Genomic DNA, 25,414 nt, shown 5'->3' with positions numbered 1-25,414 from the left:
TTAAACATTTTAAAGGCAATGCTACCAAATACTAATTGAGTATGTAAACTTCTGACCCACTGGGAATGTGATGAAAGAAATAAAAGCTGAAATAAATCATTCTCTCTACTATTATTCTGACATTTCACATTCTTAAAATTAAGTGATAATCCTAAATTACCTAAAACAGGGAATTGCTACTAGGATTAAATGTCAGGAATTGTGAAAAACTGAGTTTAAATGTATTTGGCTAAGGTGTATGTAAACTTACGACTTCAACTGTACATAGGTTTATCTATCTTTTAATATTCAATTAGTAGCAAATTGGTTTGTGGGGAGATACAACAGGTTTGAATAAAACAGAACGAGTCAAGAAGGGAATTTATAATCAGATTACATGATGATTAACTTACTCTCCACTTAAGAGTTACTCTTTGACAAACATTGAATGCAGTGAGTAGGCTACAGTACTTGTTGAAGAGATGGTTGTTGACTTTGATTTTGGTATTGGCTTTGAAGTCATCAGGAAGAAGCATGACATGGACAGGCACCTGGACCAGGTCATTAATCTGCAGACAGTGGACACTGTTAGAACACACACACAATAATAATATCAACAAAAACATGAATTTCATTGACGTACCGAGTGATTGACTCCCCACATAAGGACACTTAGAACAGGGTCCCTGGATTGGAACACCTCCACTTTCTGCTGTACAAAATGTTTCTTCTTTGTCTTCGTTTTGGGAGCCAGGATACTCAAAGGGCTCGAGTTGGCACCCGGAGAAGTCATTGCGCCGTTTAAGTAAACAATAATCTGAATGGGTTGCAACACTATTTTGTTTACATTAATTCACCTTGGTGCACCGGTTTGCTGCACTCCCTTTGCCTTCTTATTTAAGTGTTTGACCCTGTTGACCCAATAGAAAAACAACCTCAGATGACATCAAAAAAACTCGCCAACATCTGGCATCATTTGCCCAGTGTCTTGTGTCCAGCCTAGTACAACAGGTGTGCGATAATGTATGCGCTAGCGCTCCGCCCACAACAAGAGCAGCAAAACAATTAACGTCTCATTAAATTCCCTTAGATTTGTATATTACTATCAATTGTTCCATATTGTTGCCGACCTAGGATATATTATTATCTTAAAGGCTAGAATAGGACTTAAATGACACCAATGAGACTGTACATGTTCCCACCTCTCTAATATTCAAATTTGTATTGCAATTTAATTGTAATTTTAACCTTATTCTGGACAAATGGAGTAGAGTTACGGTGCATTCGGAAAGTATTCTGACCCCTTAACTTTTTCCACATTTTGTTACGTTACAGCCTTATTCTAAAATGTATTAAATCATTTTTTCCTCAATCTACACACAATACCCCATAATGTCAAAGCGAAAACAGGTTTTTCGATTCTTTTTTGCAAATGTATAAAATAAACTTAAATATCACATTTACATAAGTATTCAGACCCTTTGCTATGAGACTCAAAATTGAGCTCAGGTGCATCCTGTTTTGCAAAAATGTCTACAAACCTGTTTTTGCTTTGTCATTATGGGTAATTGTGTGTAGAGTGATGAGGGGAAAAGTGACTTAATCAATTTTAGAATAAGGCTGCAACCAAACAAAATGTGAAAAAAGTCAAAGGGTCTGAATACTTTCTGAATGCACTGTAAATGAGTTCAGGTCATCCTTCCTAATTCAATTTGTGGAAATGGAACAAAACAGTCTTTGTTTGTGTGTATGTGTATACTGTGTCCATCTATATATAAAGTTGTACAAGCCAACTAATTGATTTATTATTCCTGTCTGTTGTTTGGAGAACCTGTGTATTCTGTGTCTTTATTATAAGTCCCAGATTGTGTTTTTGGATGGTACATTTTTTTCCCCTTTTTAAAAAAAAACTTTGAAGAGCATACCAACTCTGAGAGTCTGGTCATATGAGAAATATTTCTGGATTAAGGGCACACAGCCCAGCCACTACAACCATAGCAAGGTTATTTTCAGTCACAGACAGGTTTTTGTTGAACTGTAGACCGAATGCAGTTATGAGGCTCACATGGAACCTCTCAAACTTATATTATAAAGCAGGTCATCTTCAGCAGACATCTGAGACTTGCATATTTACCCATCAACATCAGCTTGCTTTTAGTGTGCTTCCACTCAGAGACTGTCAATGATAAAATATCACATTTACTTATGTATTAAAAATGGTCAACATAAATAATTACATACAATAAAATATCATGTTCAGTGGGTACAGTACAAAATAAAATGTTTTGTCATGCCCAATACAAAAACAAAAACCTTAAATAAAATGTAAAATTATTATTTAAAAAATACATACTGTGAATTAAATAATACATCAGCTTTTAATGTATATACAGTACCAGTCAAAAGTTTGGACACACCTACTCATTCAAGGGTTTTTCTTTATTTTGACTATTTTCTATATAATAATATTGAAGACATCAAAACTATGAAATAACACATATGGAATCATGTAGTAACCAGAAAAGTGTTAAACCAATCAACAAATATTTTAGATTCTTCAAAGTAGCCACCCTTTGCCTTGATGACAGCTTTGCACACTCTTAGCATTCTCTCAACCAGCTTCACCTGGAATGCTTTTCCAACAGTCTTGAAGGAGTTCCTATATATGCTGAGCACTTGTTGGCTGCTTTTTCCTTCACTCTGCGGTCCAACTCATTCCAAACGATCTCAATTGGGTTGAGGTGGAGGCCAGGTCATCTGATGCAGCACTACATCACTCTCCTTCTTGGTCAAATAGCCCTTACACAGCCTGGGGTGTATTGGGTCATGATAGACCCACTAAGCGTAGACCCACTAAGCGTAAACCAGATGGGATGGCGTATTGCTGCAGAATGCTGGTAGCCATGCTGGTTAAGTGTGCCATGAATTCTAAATCACAGACAGTGTCACCAGCAAAGCACCCCCACACCATTACACCTCTTCCTCCATGCTTCACGGTGGGAACCACACATGCGGAGATCATCCGTTCACTTACTCTCACAAAGACATGGCGGTTGGAACCAACAATCAAAACATTTGGACTCATCAGACCAAAGGACAGATTTTCACCGGTCTAATGTCCACTGCTCGTGTTTCTTGGCCCAAGCAAGTCTTTTTTTACTTATTGGTGTCCTTTAATAGTGGTTTCTTTGCAGCAATTCGACCATGAAGTCCTAGTTCGTGCAGTCTCCTCTGAACAGTTCATGTTGGGATGTGTCTGTTACTTGAATTCTTGTGAAGTGTTTATTTTGGCTGCAATCTGAGGTGCAGTTAACTCTAATGAATTTATCTTGAGAGAACCAATTTCATCATAGCGCTTGATGGTTTTTGCGACTGCACTTGAAGAAGCTTTCAAAGTTCTTGACATTTTCCAGATTAACTGACTTTCATGTCTTAAAGTAATAATGGACTGTCGTTTCTCTTTGCTTATTTGAGCTGTTCTTGCCATAATATGGACTCAGTCTTTTACCAAATAGGGCTATCTTCTGTATACCACCCCTAACTTGTCACAACACGGATTGGCACAAACGCATTAAGAAGGAAAGAAATTCCACTATTTAACTTTTAACAAGGCACACCTGTTAATTGGAATGCATTCCAGGTAACTACTTCATGAAGCTGGTTGAGATAATGCCAAGAGTGTGCAAAGCTGTCACCAAGAATCTCAAATATAAAATATATTTTGATTTGTTTAACACTTTTTTGTTTACTACATGATTCCATGTGTTATTTCATAGTGTTGTCTTCATGTCTTCACTATTATTCTACAATGTAGAAAATAGTAAAAATAAAGAAAAACCCTGGAATGAGTATGTGTGTCCAAACATTTGACTGGTACTGTATGTTTACAAAAGACCATCTTATAGTATTAAAATTTGTCTGCTGCAATGTCAGTAAAAAGGTTGGAGGTGCTCTAGTAGTGCTTGACCCTGGATTTTAAACATCAGAATAATGTCAGATTTAAGAGCATAGTTTCAGAGTTATAAGAGAGACAGTGGATACATCATCAGAGACAAGCCTCATCACTAGGCCAGGAGAAAAGCGGGTAAATGGAATTGGGTATGTAGTTTACTACAGGCCTACCAACTTTGAGTTAGATTCTAAAATTAACTCACAACTCTGCGTCATAGCACAGAGAACAGATTTTGAAATGATAACAAAGTGCATAGCAATTCCATACCCATCTAGTCCACACTCACAAATGTACTTGGTAAATCATGTTTCTTGTCTGTATTGCATCATAACTCATCACTAGAGGGTGCTGTGAGACCAAACTAATGGGATGGATAAAGAGAATGACCATGAGAAATGGAATTGGAAGGATTGTGCTTGTAGGTAGCATGGTTGGGCTCAATTAGAATTTAAGGCAGTCAATCCAGGAAGGGTATGGGAAATTATCTTCACTACTTAGGGAATAGGATGCCATGTGGTACGCAACCTTTGGCTTGTATCAGCCATTTAGTGTAAAGCACTTTGGGAAGTGCTTCCTCCTCCATCCCTCGCTTTTCCTCCTTTTCTATCCCTCTCTTTTATTCTCATCTTGCTCTACTTTTCTTCCTCTCGATCCTCACCCTATGGCCCATATTCCAGACTGCAGGATAGGGTGGGCTGGACAGTGCCCTTTCATGCGTTGTCACAGATCAGGGTGCCCTCTGGGCTTGTGTGTGATGGGGTTGGTATGCCACTCTTGTCCACACACCAGCAGTGGCCGCGATGCATGCCCCGAGACGACCGACACTGCCAGAGGGCACACACAGTGATAAAGCATATTTGAGATGTGAATTGTTGTATAGGACACAACTACACACACACACACACACACACACGTTACTGACCAGGCAAAGTCATAGTCTATCGAGCCCAGGTTACAACTCAAGATTGAGTTAGCCCACTGAGCTCCTGTTTAGGCAATATTATACTCATCATGCAAGCAAGCATGATTTGGTGAACCACCTCTGCTACAAATACCGTTTGCTTATAAACCTACCTGCTTCTTTCTGAAGAAACCATGCTTGTCACAGTTGGGCATATATATATCAGCACAGTCTGACTGGAAGACCAGGGGCTGCAGACCTTTAAGTACAGTGTTAAGCAGCCTACGGCATGGAGCCTAGAGGGAAGAGAGAAAGAGTTTAATTATTATTATTATTTTTAATCACTACCACATTGCTTGTTCTATTGTTGTTCAATTATATTGCTCAACACAATCCTCCTAACATCCATCTGTAAGTAAATACAAGGGATTTTACCTTCTCCAGGTCTTCACTGGGTGTTGGGTGTGTGGCTGGGAAAATACATGACAGCAGCTTTAGCATAGTGATGGATTACATTACCACAGTAACTGATTGATTACTGAGATGAATGCAGTGACAGAGACAAACCAGTAGCTAGAGTTGCACATCATGTTCACAGATTGGCACAACAGGTTGTAGAGCAGGGCTCTCCAACCCTGTTCTTGGAGAGCTACCATCCTGAATTAGCGGAGTTACAACTGAGGTTGGATTGAAAACGTACAGGAGAGTAGCTTTCCAGGAACAGGGTTGGAGAGCCCTGTTGTAGAGTTAAAGTACTAGCTGCTGCTGATTTGAGGTTAACATCACGTAATTTTTTATTATTTAGGTGAAGATAATTTCCCATACCCAAAACAAATGAATTTCTTGTGGAGTCTGAACAGACCTATTTTAAATACATTTGAAGTCTTATGGCTGAGTTTGGAGTCGTCATACTAAGACTTGGTCCTGCCTCCACAATGTAAACTACTGTCAATTGTGTGTTCCATTACATCCTAGCTGTACTTCTCTGAAGCTTACTTCTGATTCACTAATGTTCTACTTCCACAGTCCAATACAATCTCACAATCGGGACCTGTCTTGTCACAACGAAGTCATCAGCACAACATCTACATCTTTATTTGTCTAAAATATACAGTGATGTGTCATGTCCATGTCCTGAGCAGGAAAAACTGGGCTGTAGTATTACAGGCTATAACTAGGTCGTGTGAACTGTCTGCAGAGGCTAAATTTACCATTGCTTTTACATAACCCCTCCTCCACCCCATCAGATACATGTAACTAAGTGGTGTCTCCCTCTCTGCTGTAGTAGGTGCTTACCTGTGGGCTGGGGCCTCTCAGAAGGGCTGGGCCCACTGGCATTGCTGCAGACTCCCCTGCCCTGCAGCAGGGCCTGGAGGGGGCTGGGGTACCCCAGTGGTGGGGTGCAGCGGAGTCCACGGGCACAGCTCAGAGTGTAGACCCCACAGGGCTCCCCCAGGGCCAGGACAGTGGTGCTGAGCTCTCCAGACTGCTGCCTCTGTGTGGGGGCCCTGGCCACCTGGGAGCCCTTACTGAAGGGATTCCCTCCACTGAGAGGAGGCAGCCGGGAGGCTAGTGTCCATGGGCTGGAGAGCGCAAGCTGGAGGAACAGTAGGGCCAGAAGGTCAGGGTACAGAAGCATGTTTCCCGCAAGATACACGTTGTCAAACAACAACGAGTAAGTAATAGTCCAGGAGGTTCCTATTTGTTTCAATGCCAGGTAGGCTGTTGTCTGAGGTTTGTTCTTATTCAGCTCAGTTCCAGTTATGGGTTGGGAGATGCAAGGCAGAGTGGATAGGAATCCCCTCCAGCTATGACAGAGTGATAATGAAGCAGACAGACACTAGAGACAGCAGCTTTTAAAGAGCCAAAAGGTAGAGAGAGAGGGTGGGGGAAGGAAAGCGGGAGAGAGAAATATTAGTCTCCCCTCTCATTTTCAAATTGCTGAGCACACCCCCACTTCCCCTTGTCTCTGACACGCCTCTCCTTTACCAGGGCCAGCTGGTGAAATAGGGTTAGCCCTACCTAACACCATCATGAATGTCCTACTTTTCCTGTTTCATATTCAGCACGATTGTTTTCCCACCAGTAATACATTTGATGTATGTGTTTTACGAGTAAGGATTACTGACCCATTTATTCAAATGACAAGGTGGGACAAGAGAACATTACTTTATAGAAAACATATGTGGGATTGAGTGTCACCTTCTTTGTAGGCCTATAGAAACTGAGAATAACCCTTGTAATCTGTGCTTTGATGGCTATTGTAGGATGAAGAAGCCTGATAATTAATCTGGACATTTTCCAACAGTAATCATGTTAAAGATTTAGATTTTGTTCATTTTATGACATATTGTTAGAACAATATACTCTACAAGTACATTAAACTTCCAGAGTGTGTTCTCTGCTAATTCTAAAAGTATGATCAATTTTATGAGCACCACCAACATTGAATGGAAATTGATTCAAAAGGAACTCCTTCTGCTGGTGATTTGCTGAATGTGCAATCCTAATGGAGGTCTGTGATTAGTTAATGACCTATAATGTCAATTTTGGGGTATAAAATTGGTGATATCCTTCAAAGTACCAGAAAGCCTACGCTGGCATGGAGTCACCCACATGATTATTTCTTCCATCACAGGAAACACATTCCTCTGTGTGTGTGTCATGATAATGAATGACTTTGAGTGGGAAGACCACCTCTAAGAAAATGACTTATTTAAAAAAATTACAGTTTTTTAAAAGAATGTTGTTTGATGCTAAAGCCAATCTGGTAACAAATATGTAAAGACAAGAACAATTTTCTGGCAGTTCACCAAATGAACTCTATTTGGTTCACACATCTCACAATCGAAAATGTTCCAAGCAATGTGCCAGAATCTATGGATGATTTTACCTATGGAAACCCTCCCTTTCCACACCTAACTAGAAGTACCCCCCACAGAACTCAGAATTTCTCCTTACACATGCCTCTGTCCCATAATTAGTAATTTATTATTTTACTGTCACCTCAAATTCTCTCTCTCACTCATCCTCCATACCACACACAGTATAGGCTAATACAAATGTTCATGGTCAAGAGCCTAGTCAATTTTGATGATCATGCTCTTTGAAAGGAAACTACCAACATGCCCACTACATGTTATCAGAACTTAATACCATGGAAATATTCTTTCCCCTGTCATATAGTCTACCCATAATATTAATCAAACAGCTACAATAAAGAGTAGTTTATTTAGATTGCTGATGCAAGAGCTCGAAGTTTACCCGGAACCGTACGTTTTCTAGAAAGTAAATGATGTCATTAGAAGGCGCCATTTGAACTCTGCGGAATTTGTTTTGATGGAGCTCGAGGTACTGGAAATGTGTAAACAAAAACGAATGCGGCCACTTGAAAGATAGTAGTCTAACGGCAAGGTGGGCAACTTTTGTGTGTGTTTTATAAATAAATCAAAAGTTCCAGGACGTGTGAGACGATATGCTACGTACGGAACTATGTTCTTCCTGTGAGTGAAGTAGCTAAGTGCTTGATGTGGATAGCTAGCATCATAGCCAGCCAGCTAGCTATTTCCCAGTGGCGTTATTATTAGTCCAAACAGTTGCAAAACGTTTCGTTAAATACCTCCCCGTTGCGTTCCGTTTAAGAAACGTTTTGCAACAGTATGGGCGGAATGAATACAGCCCTGCTGTTAAAACACCGACCAGTTGGCAACTGTAGCTCGTTCATTTAGCTATGTGTCATGCATTGGTAGGTATATAGCTAGCTAGTGTATTAAGTAGGTATTAAACCGTACATTAAATATGTTATTATTAGACACCCTCACCCAAGCTTGCTACTTTTGCCGGGCATTTAATTTTCAGTTTGATTTTGATCCAACTGACCCGAACAATGCCGGCGCAACACACCTCCGAGTCCATATTCCGTGCGTGGAGCCTGCTATTCATATGAAGCGGTCTCTGTAAAAAATGATATGAGCGTACGGGATAAGCACCTCGTGGTTCATGTCTCTGTCCTCAGGTAAACGATGGACGAAATCAACCCCCATTACCGCTTTATGAACTGGAGGCGGAGGATACGGGAGGTGCGGGCCGTGCGGTACCGCGAGCGGTTCAAGAGGATGATGAGGGATGGAGAAGTGCTCAGGTGGGTATGAAAACTGTCAGAATTACTTTTGTTCGCCAAGTACATTTACACATACCCGGAATGCTGCTTGGTGAAGTGTAGTATGAGGCATGAGAGATAATGACACTCTAGCCAGCCCAGTGTTCCTCAACCCTGGTTCTGGGTAGTTACAATTTACCCAAATGGACAATTTACTCAAATTCCTGGTTCTGGGGACCCAACGGGTCAAGAACGTCAAATATTTGATGCATTCTGGGTAAATTGTGACTGACTGACTGATCTACAAATAAAAATAATTAGTTATTACGCAAGGTGATTTTTGCAGTCATGTCGAACAGCCGAGTAGTAACACAATTTATTCAAGCCCTTGGTGAGTTTTTAAAAATTGTCCGTTAAGAAGTCCGTTAAGAACAAATTCTTATTTACAATGACGGCCTACCCCGGCCAAACCTGGACGACGCTGGGCCAATTGTGCTCTGCCCTATGGGACTCCCAATCACAGCCAGATGTGATACAGCCTGGAATCGAACCAGGGACTATAGTGACGCCTCTTGCACTGAGATGCAGTGCCTAAGACCTCTGCGCCACTCGGGAGCCTTGCATGGCATGGTTCCCCGGCTGGGTGGAGTTTTCTCCTTAGGACCAATGGAATGGTTGATAATGAGCAAACCACACCACCTGGGGCACCGGGCCTTGCAAAACGAATCACCTACTTGCACTGCTCGTGCTTTGAAATCCACAATTCAGAGGGGAGGTTCTAAGGATTGGGCTAGATGGTGATGGACTGAGAGATTAGCCAATTTAACTCATAGACTTCAAGTCCAGATGCAGACAATTACATTGATGGAAGCAACAATCTATCCGCAATATTAAAGCTGATCCACCCCCTTAAAAAAAAAAAGTCTCGTCCTGAGGAGCTCGGAAACCAGACATCTCTAAAGAAAGAGAGCCGGCTGGTGAGCGAGATTAGTTTGTACTGGGACCAGGACTATCCCACTCTTGGTTAGCCACTATTGGCTTAAAAAGCCAAACGTAACACATCTGCCAACTCATTTCCAGCAATTGTCCGTCTGTCTGTGCGCACGTTTGTCTTTCACTATGTATGTAGCCAGTTAGCGATACTAATTATAACCGTCTTGTGGGTATACAGAAAGACTTTCCCCAAAAACCTTCTAAGTTAAATGTTAACTGCCAAGTAGGCGTAACTGACATAACTATATCATGATTATTTGTATCAATTGGGTGGCCATTGTTTTGCAAACTGTGCCATGACATGTTGCAGTAGCAGGCCTAACAGCAGAACCATCTCTAGACCGACACATGACTCTCTTGCTAGATGTGCAATTAAAGAGGAATTACACTAAAATCAACAATGGTCTTCTGATTTGATTTAATCATTGTCATGGACTCAGAACATTCACTATGAATAATTGTAATATTAAGAATAAAAACCAAAACAATCCCAAACCAGGAAAAATAAAACAGGGAACAGACAGAATTCAGGAAAATACCAAAAACAATTTGATGTTTTAGCCCCCTTAACCATTATTTTACCAGGTATATTGACAGAAAACATGTCTCTTGTTCCGGGTGAAGAGTTGCAGGGTAGAGGAGCAGAGAAGTATGTGAGTAGCTCGCAACATGTTTCTTTAAAAAAAAAGTATCTCTTCTCATGCTAGAAAAGGTTGGAGACCCCTGCTTTAGACTCATACTTTCTTTCACACTGTCCTCCTCTCACTGACTTGGCTGGCCTGTACCATCCACAAGTTAAATAACAACTGTATGTTGTGTAGCATATGCTTGTATGTTTGTTGAGTACATTTGCAAATGCGATACGATTAATGTAAACACATTTCTGAAATTCTCTTACAGTTACCAAGGGAACTCTGATGAAGTTGGCTGCTACGTGGCTCCAAGGCCGTTATCCAAAGGAAACTGCTACTTTGAGGTAGGATTCAATACAGAGTTAGTTACAGTGCCTTCAGGAAGTATTCACAGTCCTTGACTTTTTCCACATTTTGTTGTGTTTTTCAGCCTGAATTTAAAATGTATCACTAGCACAATACCCCATAATGCCAAAGTGGAATTATGTTTTTTGACATTTTTACAAATTAATCAAAAATGAAAAGCTAAAATGTCTGGTCAATAAGTATTCGACCCCTTTGTTATGGCAAGACACAATAAGTTGCATGGACTGTCCAATAATAGTGTTTAACATGATTTTTGAATGACTACCTAATCTCAGTACCCCCCCACACATACAATTCTCTGTAAGGTCCCTCAGTTGAGCAGTGAATTTCAAACACAGATTCAACCACAAAGACCAGGGAGGTGTTCCAATGCTTTAAAGAAAAGCAGACATTGAATATCCCTCTGAGCATGGTGATGTTATTAATTACACCTTGGATGGTGTGTCAATAAACCCAGTCACTACAAAGATACAAATAAACTAAAGTTAAACAATTATTTTAAAAAGTAACACAATAAAATAACAATAATGAAGCTATTTACAGGGGGTACTGGTACCAAGTTAGTGTGCGAGGGTACAGGTTAGTTAAGGTAATTTCTACATGTTTGTAGGGAAGAAGTGACTATGTATAGATGAACAGCGAGTAGCAGCTGTTGTGTCTTGATTATCATTAATGTGATGACGATTGTTTTATCAAATTGATTAACTATGTTTAATTATTACGATGATTAAATTAATCCCGTAACAATGAACTAATTTGCAATCTTGGGGCACCATGGAAAAGGTTTATTTAACGAGTTACTGTTTTCCGAATTAACTCTTAAAGATATAAATATCTCTTACATTTCAGTCATTAATTAATTGTTTACCTTCTATCAGTCTCATTCTGAATGTCGCAAACTCTTGGATATCTGCACGAACCCTAGTATAAATGATGAATCAGCAATATACCAATTGGCTTAACTATTTATTTACTAACTAACTAAATAATCACACAGAAGTACACAAACACACACAGGTTATACATTGGTTACTAACATGATACAATGAAAAGTCCCTAGTGGACTAAACCGATATGACGGCTTGTTACACCAAATAAAAAGGGAGAGGCAGGTAAGAAAGAGCGGGAGAAAAGACAAAGGACTCCACTATCGTACATACAGGTGATAACTAGGCTCATGGAAATGCTAATACTTGGCACATGAACAGTCACTCATTCAAAAGGAATTGCAATGTACATATTTACGAGTGTATGCCTTTGTCTCTCTGAAATCGCCGGTCCATCTGCTGGAGAGTCAGTCGACAGAAAGTCTCTGGTTTGTCCACCAGAGATCAAAGTATTTTGTAGTTGTAGCTTGTTCCCTTTGTTCTGGAAGTGTCTGTTATAATGGATAGGTCAGACATACCAATGCTTGTTTGATAGGGAAATGTTCTCCAGAGTAGATCTTTCAGAGTACCACCCGGTGGTCCTCGTTCGCGTTTACCAGACTAAAGTACTTAAACAGCTGCAGACGGGATGTTCCTGTGTAGTTTTGTAGATTTCTTAACCATTTGTGACGTCCGGTTCAACACCGTCCGCATGCTTTCTAGTCTATAGCGTAGTAGCCATTTCAATGTGGGGACTCCAGTCCCTGCGTTTTCTTGACTTGCTTTTTGCTGTTCGTTCCAGTCATTGGCAGCAGAGAACTGGAAGGAGAGGCGGACAAAGGAAGAATTAGCTTTGGGGGTGACTAGTGAGATATACCTGCTGGAGCGCGTGCTATTTATTTATTTAAAAAAATATATATATTTCACCTTTATTTAACCAGGTAGGCTAGTTGAGAACAAGTTCTCATTTGCAACTGCGACCTGGCCAAGATAAAGCATAGCAGTGTGAACAGACAACACAGAGTTACGCATGGAGTAAACAATTAACAAGTCAATAACACAGTAGAGAAAAAAAAGGGGAGTCTATATACAATGTGTGCAAAAGGCATGAGGAGGTAGGCGAATAATTACAATATTGCAGATTAACACTGGAGTGATAAATGATCAGATGATCATGTACAGGTAGAGATATTGGTGTGCAAAAGAGCAGAAAAGTAAATAAATAAAACTGTGGGGATGAGGTAGGTGAAAATGGGTGGGCTGTTTACCAATAGATTATGTACAGCTGCAGCGATCGGTTAGCTGCTCAGATAGCAGATGTTTGAAGTTGGTGAGGGAGATAAAAGTCTCCAACTTCAGCGATTTTTGCAATTCGTTCCAGTCACAGGCAGCAGAGTATGGGTGGGTGCTGCTATGGTGACCAGTGAGCTGAGATAAGGTGGGGCTTTACCTAGCAGAGACTTGTAGATGACCTGGAGCCAGTGGGTTTGGCGACGAGTATGAAGCGAGGCCCAAACCCCTCTCCTGTAAGAGAGCGTACAGGTCGCAGTGGTGGGTAGTATATGGGGCTTTGGTGACAAAACGGATAGCACTGTGATAGACTGCATCCAATTTGTTGAGTAGAGTGTTGGAGGCTATTTTGTAAATGACATCGTCGAGGATCGGTAGGATGGTCAGTTTTACGAGGGTATGTTTGGCATAATGAGTGAAGGATGCTTTGTTGCGAAATAGTAAGCCGATTCTAGATTTAATTTTGGATTGGAGATGTTTAATATGAGTCTGGAAGGAGAGTTTACAGTCTAGCCAGACACCTAGGTATTTGTAGTTGTCCACGTATTCTAAGTCAGAACCGTCCATAGTAGTGATGCTGGACGGGCAGGCGGTGTGGGCAGCAATCGGTTGAAGAGCATGCATTTAGTTTTACTTGCATTTAAGAGCAGTTGGAGGAAACGGATTGTGAGTTGTATGGCATTGAAGCTCGTCAGAAGTATACAGAATGGTGTCGCCGCTCTTGCTGCTGGTGATTCTTTGATCCACCTCTACGCAGACATCATTGATGTATACAGAGAAGAGAGTCGGCCAGAGAATTGAACCCTGTGGCAACCCCATATGGACTGCCAGAGGTCTGGACAACAGGCCCTCCGATTTGACACACTGAACTCTGTCTGAGAAGTAGTTGGTGAACCAGGTGAGGCAATCATTTGAGAAACCAAGGTTGTTGAGTCTGCCAATAAGAATGTTGTGATTGACAGAGTCGAAAGCCTTAGCATGGTCGATGAATACGGCAGCACAGTAATGTCTCTTATCGATGGTGGTTATGATATCGTTTAGGACCTTGAGCGTGGCTGAGGTGCACCCATGACCAGCTCTGAAACCAGATTGCATAGTGGAGAAGGTATGGTGGGATTCGAAATGGTCAGTAATCTGTTTGTTAACTTGGCTTTCGAAGACCTTAGGAAGGCAGGGTAGGATAGATATAGGTCTGTAGCAGTTTGGGTCTAGAGTGTCTCCCCCTTTGAAGAGGGGGATGACCGCGGCAGCTTTCCAATCTATGGGATTCTCAGACGATACGAAAGAGAGGTTGAACAGGCTAGTTGCAACAATTTCGGCAGATAATTTTTTAGAAAGAGAGGGTCCAGATTGTCTAGCCCGGCTGATTTGTAGGGGTCCAGATTTTGCAGCTCTTTCTGAACATCAGCTATCTGGATTTGGTTGAAGGAGAAATGAGGAGGCTTGGGCGAGTTGCTGTGGAAGGTGGGGGCTGTTGATTGGGGTAGGGGTAGCCAGGTGGAAAGCATGGCTAGCCGTAGAGAAATGCTTATTGAAATTCCCAATTATAGTGGATTTATCATTGGTGACAGTGTTTCCTAGTCTCAGTGCAGTGGGCAGCTGGGAGGAGGTGCTCTTATTCTCCATGGACTTTATAGTGTCCCAGAGTTTTTTTTTAGTTTGTGCTACAGGATGTAGATTTCTGTTTTAAAAAAGCTAGCCTTAGCTTTCCTAACTGCCTGTGTATATTTGTTCCTAACTTCCCTGAAAGTTGCATATCACGGGGGCTATTCGATGCTAATGCAGAACGCCACAGGATGTTTTTGTGCTGGTCAAGGGCAGTCAGGTCTGGAGAGAACCAAGGGCTATATCTGTTCCTGGTTCAATTTTTTTTAAATGGGGCATGCTTATTTACGATGGTGAGGAAGGCACTTTTAAAGAATAACCAGGCATCTTCTACTGACGGGATGAGGTCAATATCCTTCCAGGATACCCGAGCCAGGTTGATTAGAAAGGCATGCTCGCTGAAGTGTTTTAGGGAGCGTTTGACAGTGATGAGGGGTGGTCGTTTGACCGCAGAACCATTACGGATGCAGGCAATGAGGCAGTGATCGCTGAGATCTTGGTTGAAAACAGCAGATGAGTATTTGGAGGGCAAGTTGTTTAGGATGATATCTATGAGGGTGCCCGGGTTTCAGATTTGGGGTTGTACCTGGTGGGTTCATTGGTAATTTCACACTGCTATGCTTTATCTTGGCCAGGTCGCAGTTGCAAATGAGAACTTGTTCTCAACTAGCCTACCTGGTTAAATAAAGGTTAAATAAAAAAATAAAAAAATAAATAAAAAAAATTGTGTGAAATTGAGGGCATCAAGCTTAGATTGTAAGATGGCCGGGGTGTTAAGCATGTCCCAGTTTAGGTCACCTTGCAGCACGAGCTCTGAAGATAGATGGGGGGCAATCAATTCACATATTGTGTCCAGGGCACAGCTCGGTGCAGAGGGTGGTCTATAGCAAGCGGCAACGGTGAGAGACTTGTTTCTGGAAGGGTGGATTTTTACCAAAAGACCAGTAGGCATATGCTAGTAACAGTTGCTTGACGCTCAATTGCTGGTAAGCTTGCAAACAGTTAATATTTTTGATTACCAAACCATTTTTGGAGCTGCATATTTATTTATTGCAATCCTCTCTCCCTACAATTTAAACTTTGCACTGCACCCGATTCTTCTATAGATGTACGCTAGCTCACCCGACCTGTGTTTATTGACAGTTTGCTGATTCAACCAGACAGCAGAGTGCGTTTTCACTAGCATATTTCTTTTACAAGGACCGATGTTGCGGCTACTGTCTCTAGCTGCGTGGAGAGTAATCCCCAGACTCTGTGACATTACGTTATAAAACATGGCCATACCATTTCAAGTCATCAGTCTCAATTCAAAGTCTAGTCTTGAGGCTCCAAGTCAAGTCTCAAGTTATTTCATTTTCTATTAAGTTGGGTTTCAAGTCATGTCACTCAAGTCCAAAATGTGCCTCTCTTGTGTTCCCACACGGTTTTACCCTGTTCTCAAACTGTTCCCTACTGTTGTATAGGCTAGTGTTTTGACAGTTCAAGTCGAGCATTGTAAGTCTGAGCCCATCGCCAGTCACACCCTGTAGATTAACTGCTGTCTATGCTCAGAGAACTGCACAGTTGCTAAATTTAGCTGACACATTTGATTAAAAATAGTTTGCAGACCAATCCAAAGCATGTTATTTTTGGATCCTTTCTTTTTTAACAAATGATCTGACAAATGGATCAAACATGGTAGTTTCTCCAGTGTAAAATAATTCAGTGTGTAACATAACTCCCCAGTTATTTATTCACCAGTACCTTTTTTTTAATAAGAGTCCCTCCAGGCTAAATCATGAAGGCAGCAGGCTCGTTAAAAATCATCCTGGGTTTTGGGAAAGCTCAGGAAAGGAGGACTTGGCTGTACATTTTGGGATAGGGAAAGGTCTGGTTCTGGTATGTAGTGTTGGCTTCCTACTATATGCTATGCCAGGGCAGTGAGTGGTTATGGAGGTAGAGTGATTTGTGAGGGAGTCCTGCTTGCGTCTGTTGGTCCAAAATGGCACCCGTCCCTATTCCCTTTAAAGTGTACTACTTTTGACCAGGGCCTATAGGACTCTATAGGATGTACAGTATGACGTTGGAGGACATAATGAGTGTCTGACTGAATGCACCCGCCTGCTTTAACTTGCATGGAAGGAAAACATTTCCCTCTTTTCAGGAATGAAGACCTTAAAGGGTAGGTAGCATAAACATAACCACATGTAATATATATATATATATATTATTTTTTGCATTAGAATATGCATTAAAAAAAGTCCCAAAGCAAAGTTACACCTCACTTTTTTTGTTTTTTTTGTTATTACATCAAATTTATCAGAATGCTGAAGTCATGCTGGAAATTTTTTTTATGGGGTGTGACGTAATATGACAGAACACAACAAAAAAGCCAGCAGATATAAAGTAGAGAGAGCGGAGACATTCCGATTGACGGCTGAGTTAGATACCGAAGTGCGAAGGAGAGGCCTTCAGAGTGATAGGCCATTTCACCGGCCGAAGGAGAGTCAGCTAATCCAATAGCGATATAGTGAGGTAAATCCACATTTGAATTTACCCAAATTATCTCCACTGCTACATTTACATTTAAGTCACTGCTGACACCTGCGATGTACCGGTAGGCCAGTAGGAAATATCAGTTGTAGGTTTCACATTAATGCTTGACACTGCACCTGGTTTCAGTCATAATCTCATTCCGAATCCTGCCTTCCATACAGTAGATGTGCACACGCTTCCCATACTTCAATCCATTATTTTCAATCGGACAAACCGGTCCCACTTTGAAGCTAGAGTCTCGTTTTTGGGCCACAAATGAGTCGTAACCCTGTCATTGTGGGTATTACTGTACTATGTGGGTATTACCGCACTAGCTATGAAAGACGGAAAACTACTACAATGCTCAGTCGACAAATCAAATTTATTTATATAGCCCTTCGTACATCAGCTGATATCTCAAAGTGCTGTACAGAAACCCAGCCTAAAACCTCAAACAGCAAGCAATGCAGGTGTAGAAGCACGGTGGCTAGGAAAAACTCCCTAGAAAGGCCAAAACCTAGAAAGAAACCTAGAGAGGAACCAGGCTATGAGGGTTGGCCAGTCCTCTTCTGGCTGTGCCGGGTGAAGATTATAACAGAACATGGCCAAGATGTTCAAATGTTCATAAATTACCAGCATGGTCAAATAATAATAATAACAGTAGTTGTCGAGGGTGCAGCAAGTCAGCACCTCAGGAGTAAATGTCAGTTGGCTTTTCATAGCCTATCATTAAGAGTATCTCTACCACTCCTGCTGTCTCTAGAGAGTTGAAAACAGCAGGTCTGGTGAACAGGTCAGGATTCCATAGCCGCAGGCAGAACAGTTGAAACTGGAGCAGCAGCACGGCCAGTTGGACTGGGGACAGCAAGGAGTCATCATGCCAGGTAGTCCTGGGGCATGGTCCTCCGAGAGAGAGAAAGAAAGAGAGAAAGAGAGAATTAGAGAGAGCATACTTAAATTCACACAGGACACCGAATAAGACAGGAGAAGTACTCCAGATATAACAAACTGACCCTAGCCCCCTGACACATACACTACTGCAACATACATACTGGAGGCTGAGACAGGAAAGGTCAGGAGACACTGGCCCCATCCAATGATACCCCCGGACAGGGCCAAACAGGAAGGATATAACCCCACCCACTTTGCCAAAGTACAGCCCCCACACCACTAGAGGGATATCTTCAGCCAACAACTTACCATCCTGAGACCAGGCCGAGTATAGCCCACAAAGATCTCTCCGCCACGGCACAACCCAAGGGGGGGGCGCCAACCCAGACAGGAAGATCACATCAGTGACTCAACCCACTCAAGTGACGCACCCCTCCTAGGGACGGCATGAAAGAGCACCAGTAAGCCAGTGACTCAGCCCCTGTAATAGGGTTAGAGGCAGAGAGTCCCAGTGGAGAGGGGAACCGGCCAGGCAGAGACAGCAAGGGCGGTTCGTTGCTCCAGAGCCTTTCCATTCACCTTCACACTCCTGGGCCAGACTACACTCAATCATATGACCCACTGAAGAGATGAGTCTTCAATAAAGATGTAATGCTTTTATCATAAAGGTGCATGTTTATGGTGAAAATTATCTTCCCCAAACTTGAAACTCACGTGCTGTTTATGTATGCCAGTTAGGCTCTTCACCCCTTGTAAAGCAGATTAATTTGCTTCGTTTTAAGAAGTTATTTGGCCACTTTAGTTGTGATACAAATTAAAACATCTAGGCCCATGGACTAGGCTAAATGAGGTGTGCGACTATGATTAGAAAAAGTAGCAAAAAAAGGCGTTTTCTTATGCTGGACATCATTCACAAGTGATAATCTATAATTCACAAGTGATAGGCTAATATCAGACTATTCTTGATTTAATCTTGTCTTTACATATACTAGATAATATACAGTACCAGTCAAAAGTTTGGTACTGTTATTTACATTGTCGATACACCCACACATACCCACATACTGTGCCTTCTATGTCCTCTGTTTGCTGTGTTTTTACCCCTACCATGTTCATTCGGAGTGCTTTTGTGTTCGGTGTCCTTATATTTTAAGATTTATTATTTCGCTAATTACATTTCTTCTAATGCGGTCTTATCTATTAGTAAAGTACTATAAATATAATTATTTTACAACATTCCCTGTCTTGAATGGTATAGTGTAGTTGTAGTTTATTTCTTTATCAATTGTTGTATTTTATTGTTTTCCTATATATTTTGTTAATACAATCCCTACCATGGATAGGATTGGGGGTTCCTTTATTCGACAACTCTGAGAACCTTGTAATATTTTGAATAGCGAATTTTTGTTTGTTTCTGTGATGTTCGTAACTTACTTTTTAAACTCTTTTTGTACATAATGTTGCCTCTACCGTGTCTTATGACCGAAAATAACTTCTAGACATCAAGACTGCGATTACTCACTACGGACTAGCAGAATCCTTTTCCTTCTTTCATGACTCTGACGAGCCTAAGGATATACGGCTCCCTCGGGAACAGGCCCCGACCCCAGTGATCTGCGTGAAGAGGAGGTGGAGAAAGAGCGTACGGAGACCTTTTGAGAAGTTGGAGGCGATCAAATAAACCCCCACTCTCCTCAATTCTGCTAGCAAACATGCAATCTTTGAACAATAAAATGGACGAGTTATTGGGAAGATTAAACTACCAACAGGACATTAAAAACTGTAACATCTTATGCTTCACGGAGTCGTGGCTGAACGACGACAATATCAACATACAGCTGGCTGGTTATATGACGTACCGGCAGGATAGAACAGCAGCGTCTGGTAAGACAAGGGGGGGTGGCCTATGTATTTTTGTCAACATCAGCTGGTGCACGATATCTAAGGAAGTCTCGAGCTATAGCTATCACAAGGCCGCAGGGCCAGACGGATTACCAGGACGTGTACTGCGAGCAAGCGCTGACCAACTAGCAAGTGTCTTCACTGACATTTTCAACCTCTCCCTGTCCAAGTCTGTAATACAAACATGTTTTAACCTCTTGAAGCTAGGGGGCACTATTTTTATGTTTGGAAAAATAACGTTCCCAAAGTAAACGGCATATTTCTCAGAACCAGATGCTAGAATATGCATATAATTGACATATTAGGATAGAAAACAAATATTGTCTGTGAGTATAACAGAACTGATATTGCAGGCGAAATCCTGAGAAAAATCAAACCAGGAAGTGGCGTCTATTTTGAAAACTCCATGTTCCATAGCCTCCCATTGCTCCATTTAAAGGGATATCAACCAGATTCCTTTTCCTATCACTTCCTCAAGGTGAAACAGTCTTCAGACATATTTTCAGGCTTTTATATTGAAAAATGAGCCAGAACGATAACATCGCGTCAAGTGATCACATGAGTTTTGCTCACGCAACAGAGTTTGGATAGGTTTTGCTTTTCCCTCTCCTACTGTGAAAGACCTTTGCGGTTGATATTATCGATTATATATTTTAAAAACAACCTGAGGATTGATTATAAAAACATTTGACATGTTTCTGTGGACATTACGGATATTATTTGCAATTTGTCTGCGCTGTCGTGACCGCTCTTTCCTGTGGATTTCTGAACATAATGCGCCAAACAAATGGAGGCATTTTGGATATAAAAATCATCTTTATGTAACAAAAGGAACATTTGTTGTGTAACTGGGAGTCTCGTGAGTGAAAACATCCGAAGATCATCAAAGGTAAACGATTAATTTGATTGCTTTTCTGATTTTCATGACCAAGCTACCTGATGCTAAGTGTACTTAATGTTTTGTCATGCGATCGATAAACTCACACAAACGCTTGGATTGCTTTCGCTGTAAAGCATAATTTCAAAATCTGGAGGAAAAAGGGGGATGCTTGCAAGCCGAAGAACACCATCCCAACTGTGAAGCATGGGGGTGGCAGCATCATGTTGTAGGGGTGCTTTGCTGTGAAAAACTGAGTTTAAATGTATTTGGCTAAGGTGTAACGAGCAGCCTGGTGACCTAGAGGCCGGAGAGTGAGCACACGTAACAGACATGGCAAATAGGTGTGGCAATACAGTCTGCTTCCATTCTCAATAGTTCCCGATATAGGTTTTAAATACCTGGCGGCTTATCATTATTGATGGATAACAACTGTTTTTCCAACTCTTCCACAAAAACTTGACAAAATTCAAATACTTCTCTTTCCTTATTAGATCTTCAAAACACAAATATGATGGTTCACTGTTCAATTTTCTCAGTTTGTTCACTTTAAAGCTGAAATAGTATTTTAAATGATTTGGCTATGTCAAATGGTTTTGTTATAAATGACCCATCAACTTCAATGTATGATGAAGATTAATTGGGTTTTCTGCCCATGAAGTCATTTAAGATGCTCAAGTATTTTACCATAGTTTGTCAATGATCTTGTTTTAGTAATATAATTGTATATATAATCGTTGATCCAGGGGGCTCACGGTAAGTTTATTAACAGCTGCATGTTTGTCAACAATTGAGAAGAAGAATTTTACAAATACTCTGCTGCATCTGGATTCTTCTCCATATACTCTTCCAGGTGACCATCATTGACACAGGGGTGAGGGGGATGATTGCTGTTGGCCTGGTGCCTCAGTACTACAAGCTGGACCATCAGCCTGGCTGGCTCCCGCACTCAGTGGCCTACCACGCTGATGATGGCAAGTATGTGTCGGGCCCCTTAGCTTAAAAATATGTTTCTCCACACTCTAAAATCTCCTCTTTCAAACAAAGTTTTGAATATACCTCAACATTCCAGCATCAGTTTGGGATAATTTCAATGACATCGTCTAAAAGGGAATATAGAAATAGGCCCAATGTTCATCAACATTAAAGAATAAGAGATTTATTTTGAACGTTCCACATCACCACTTTATGAACATTTGACCAAAGTTGAGATCACTACTTGGCCTTGTGTTGTGAAGCATGCAAGACTTAACAATCAGGTCTATAATTTTTGGTACCCTTGAAACACTGAATAAAATAAATAATGCAAATACAGCGCTATATTGTATGCTCCCAAAAAATGGGTCAATTATTTTATAATACAATTGCTCAAAGAAAGAGCTTTTGTATAACAAGAAATACAATTCTTTTTTTCTTTTTTTTAAAGATAGGGGTCCAAATTATGAGCATACCTGGTTTCAATACTCAAGCACCCTCCCCTTGCAAGGATAATGACACTGAGCCTTTTTCCAAAATGTTTTATGATCTTTTCAGATCCTATATTTCATTCGTCTGTTCTTATTGACTGCCCTCTTCAATCCACAGGTTTTCAGTGGGGTTTGGAGACCAAGATGGCCATTACAAAATGTTGCTTTTATGGCTGTCCCTGACTAAAAAAAATCTTGGTCAACCTAGAGTTGTTTTGTTCTTTCGACCAATCGCTTGGTCTACATGTTTAAAATAATTTTTCCATATGGGGAAAGGGGGATACATAGTCAGTTGTACAACTGAATGCCTTCAACTGAAATGTGTCTTCCGCATTGAACCCAACCACTCTGGTAGCCTAGTGTTTAGAGTGTATAGTCATTGTAAATAAGAATTGGTTCTTAACTCACTTTCCTAGTTAAATTAAGGTTACACACACAAAAACCACACCACACTCACCAAAAAGTTATTTTGTTGCCATTTACGTATACTCCATTACCAGTAAAACATAATCAAAACCTATTTCCTTCACTTACTTGCTGTGCTGTTTCATTGTTAATTTGTTCAGTAGTTTCATTCTCTACCAGGATTTCATCATACATGTCATGCAGTGAAGTTTCTCCTCTATCTGTCCTCAGCAGATACAAAAGTATCTATATCCACAGTAAAACGAGTCCTACATCGACATAACCTGAAAGGCCTCTCAGCAAGGAAGAAGCCACTGCTCCAAAACCGCCATAAAAAAGCCAGACTACAGTTTGCAACTGCACATGGGGACAAAGATCATACTGTTTTGAGAAATGTCCTCTGGTCTGATGAAACAAAAATATAACTGTTTGGCCATAATGACCATTGTTATGTTTGGAGGACAAAGGGGGGAGCTTGCAGGCCGAAGAACAGCATCCCAACCGTGAAGCATGAGGGTGGCAGCATCATGTTGTGGGGGTGCTTTGCTGCAGGAGGGACTGGTGCACTTCACAAAATAGAGGGCATCATGAGGGAGGAAAATGATGCGGCTATATTGAAGCAACATCTCAAGACATCAGTCAGGAAGTTCAAGCTTGGTCGCAAATGGGTCTTCCGAATGGACATTGACCCCAAGCATACTTCCAAAGTTGTGGCAAAATGGCTTAAGGACAACAAAGTCAAGGTATTGGAGTGGCCATCACAAACCCCTGACCTCAATCCTATAGAAAATTTGTGGGCAGAACTGAAAAAGCATGTGTGAGTAAGGAGGCCTACAAACCTGACTCAGTTACACCAGCTCTGTCAGGAGGAATGGGCCAAACTTCACCCAACTTATTCTGGGAATCTTATGGAAGGCTACCCAAAACGTTTGACCCAAGTTAAACAATTTAAAGGCAATGCTACCAAATACTAATTGAGTGTATGTAAACTTATGACCCACTGGGAATGTGATGAAAGAAATAAAAGCTGAAATAAATCATTCTCTCTACTATTATTCTGACATTTTACATTTTTAAAATAAAGTGGTGATCCTAACTGACCTAAGACAGGGAATTGTTACTTGGATTAAATGTCAGGAATTGTGAAAAACTGAGTTTAAATATATTTGGCTAAGTTGTATGTAAACTTCCGACTTCAACTGTAGCATCGAGCATGGTGTTGACACAGTAAAGAGAGAATTCCACCGAATTGCTTGTTCACAGCCTGTGTCGCCAGTTTTGTTGAGCAAGCGTTTCAATGCCATAACAGAGGGTATCACGTCTGCTGCAGGCGCCATTGTTGAGCTTATTTCTCAAGTCAGTTGTTTGAATGGAGCTAGCTAGTGTGTTTTATGTTTCCAAGTTTTGAACATATTCTCAAATGCCATTGAAATGGCAGCAGCGGTATGACAACCATGAAATATCCTCGACGACCCACTGTGCTGTCAGACTCAGCATGCTCATGGGGCTGATATCGCTGGTCCAAATGTCAGTCGTGAAGCTAATAGCAGTGATGCTATACTGTGTAACTCCGGTAGGGAAACATCTGAAAAATAGCGCACTTCGTTACTTAGTGTGTACTGGTGCTCGACCATTCATTGAAAGCCAACATCACACACGACAGAGAAGGGGCAATGAATTCAATTATCTTGGCATTATTGGATTTCACCTTTTTGAGTTGTCTCGCTGAAATATTCTTTCAAATGACTGCTCGATCCACGCAGCAGACATTGTGGGCTAGGTTAGGAATACTGTGTTGCATGTGTAGCGCTACATTTTACGTGGCGTCATTACGTCATGTTAGTATGCACGTCATATAGGTATGCACGTCAGCTTTGACATCGGTTTTGCACATTGGCGTTAAACTAGACATTGGGCCATTGGTGATGTTGGCATTTTTAGCTAATATCGTCAGATTCCGATATCTTCACCGAAATATTGTGCATTCCTAATAATCACCTCAATAAATTGGTTAAAACAAACTCCAAACACAGTAATGTCGACAGCTAAATGAATGCGGAGGACGTGACAAAGAAAGTTGAAGCAGGCAAATGTTTACTGGTTGCTCAGGAGGGAAAGGGGAAGTCAGATCTGTTGCAGACATTTGACTTAGTTGTGGAATAAGTAGCCTAGTGGTTAGAGTGTTGGACTAGTAACCGAAAGGTTGCAAGTTCAAATCCCTGGGACCACAGTCTCAAAGAAAACCATTAGTAACACACTACGCCGTCATGGATTAAAATCCGGCAGCGCACGCAAGGTCCCCCTGCTCAAGCCAGCGCATGTCCAGGCCCGTCTGAAGTTTGCCAATGACCATCTGGATAATCCAGAGGATGAATGGGAGAAGGTCATGTGGTCTGATGAGACAAAAATAGAGCTTTTTGGTTTAAACTCCACTTGCCGTGTTTGGAGGAAGAAGAAGAAGGATGAGTACAACCCCAAGAACATCATCCCAACCGTGAAGCATGGAGGTGGAAACATCATTCTTAGGGGATGCTTTTCTGCAAAGGGGACAGGACAACTGCACCGTATTGAGGGGAGGATGGATGGGGCCATGTATCGCGAGATCTTGGCCAACAACCTCCTTCCCTTAGTAAGAGCATTAAAGATGGGTCGTGGCTGGGTCTTCCAGCATGACAA

At 41.3% G+C, this 25,414-nt stretch overlaps 2 protein-coding genes across 3 annotated transcripts in view; one reads left to right on the top strand and one right to left on the bottom strand.

Moving 5' to 3' along the window:
- Window positions 1–3,836: 3,836 nt before the first annotated feature.
- LOC115146069 (insulin-like growth factor-binding protein 6) lies at window positions 3,837–6,554 on the bottom strand. The gene is made up of 4 exons (XM_029687848.2): window positions 6,129–6,554; window positions 5,268–5,302; window positions 5,006–5,128; window positions 3,837–4,755 (listed from the first exon to the last, which is right to left on the bottom strand). Exons 1-4 carry the CDS (start codon window positions 6,469–6,471, stop codon window positions 4,642–4,644), a joined length of 615 nt encoding a protein of 204 aa, XP_029543708.1. The 5' UTR covers window positions 6,472–6,554; the 3' UTR covers window positions 3,837–4,641.
- A 1,585-nt stretch (window positions 6,555–8,139) lies between these two features.
- Window positions 8,140–25,414, top strand: part of LOC115140932 (SPRY domain-containing protein 3-like) — a 71,043-nt gene continuing 53,768 nt past the window's right edge. For both annotated transcript variants that reach the window (XM_029679441.2, XM_029679431.2), the window contains exons 1-3: window positions 8,140–8,246; window positions 8,848–8,973; window positions 10,825–10,900. In XM_029679441.2, the coding sequence (XP_029535301.2) occupies window positions 8,855–8,973; window positions 10,825–10,900 (195 nt within the window). In that variant the 5' untranslated portion in view covers window positions 8,140–8,246; window positions 8,848–8,854. The remainder of the gene's footprint in view (window positions 8,247–8,847; window positions 8,974–10,824; window positions 10,901–25,414) is intronic.

Source organism: Oncorhynchus nerka, linkage group LG2 (genome assembly GCF_034236695.1).
Source record: "Oncorhynchus nerka isolate Pitt River linkage group LG2, Oner_Uvic_2.0, whole genome shotgun sequence".
NCBI classification, from domain to species: domain Eukaryota; kingdom Metazoa; phylum Chordata; class Actinopteri; order Salmoniformes; family Salmonidae; genus Oncorhynchus; species Oncorhynchus nerka.
Note: the sequence above shows the minus strand (reverse complement) of the source record. Positions and strands in the feature narration are given on the sequence as shown.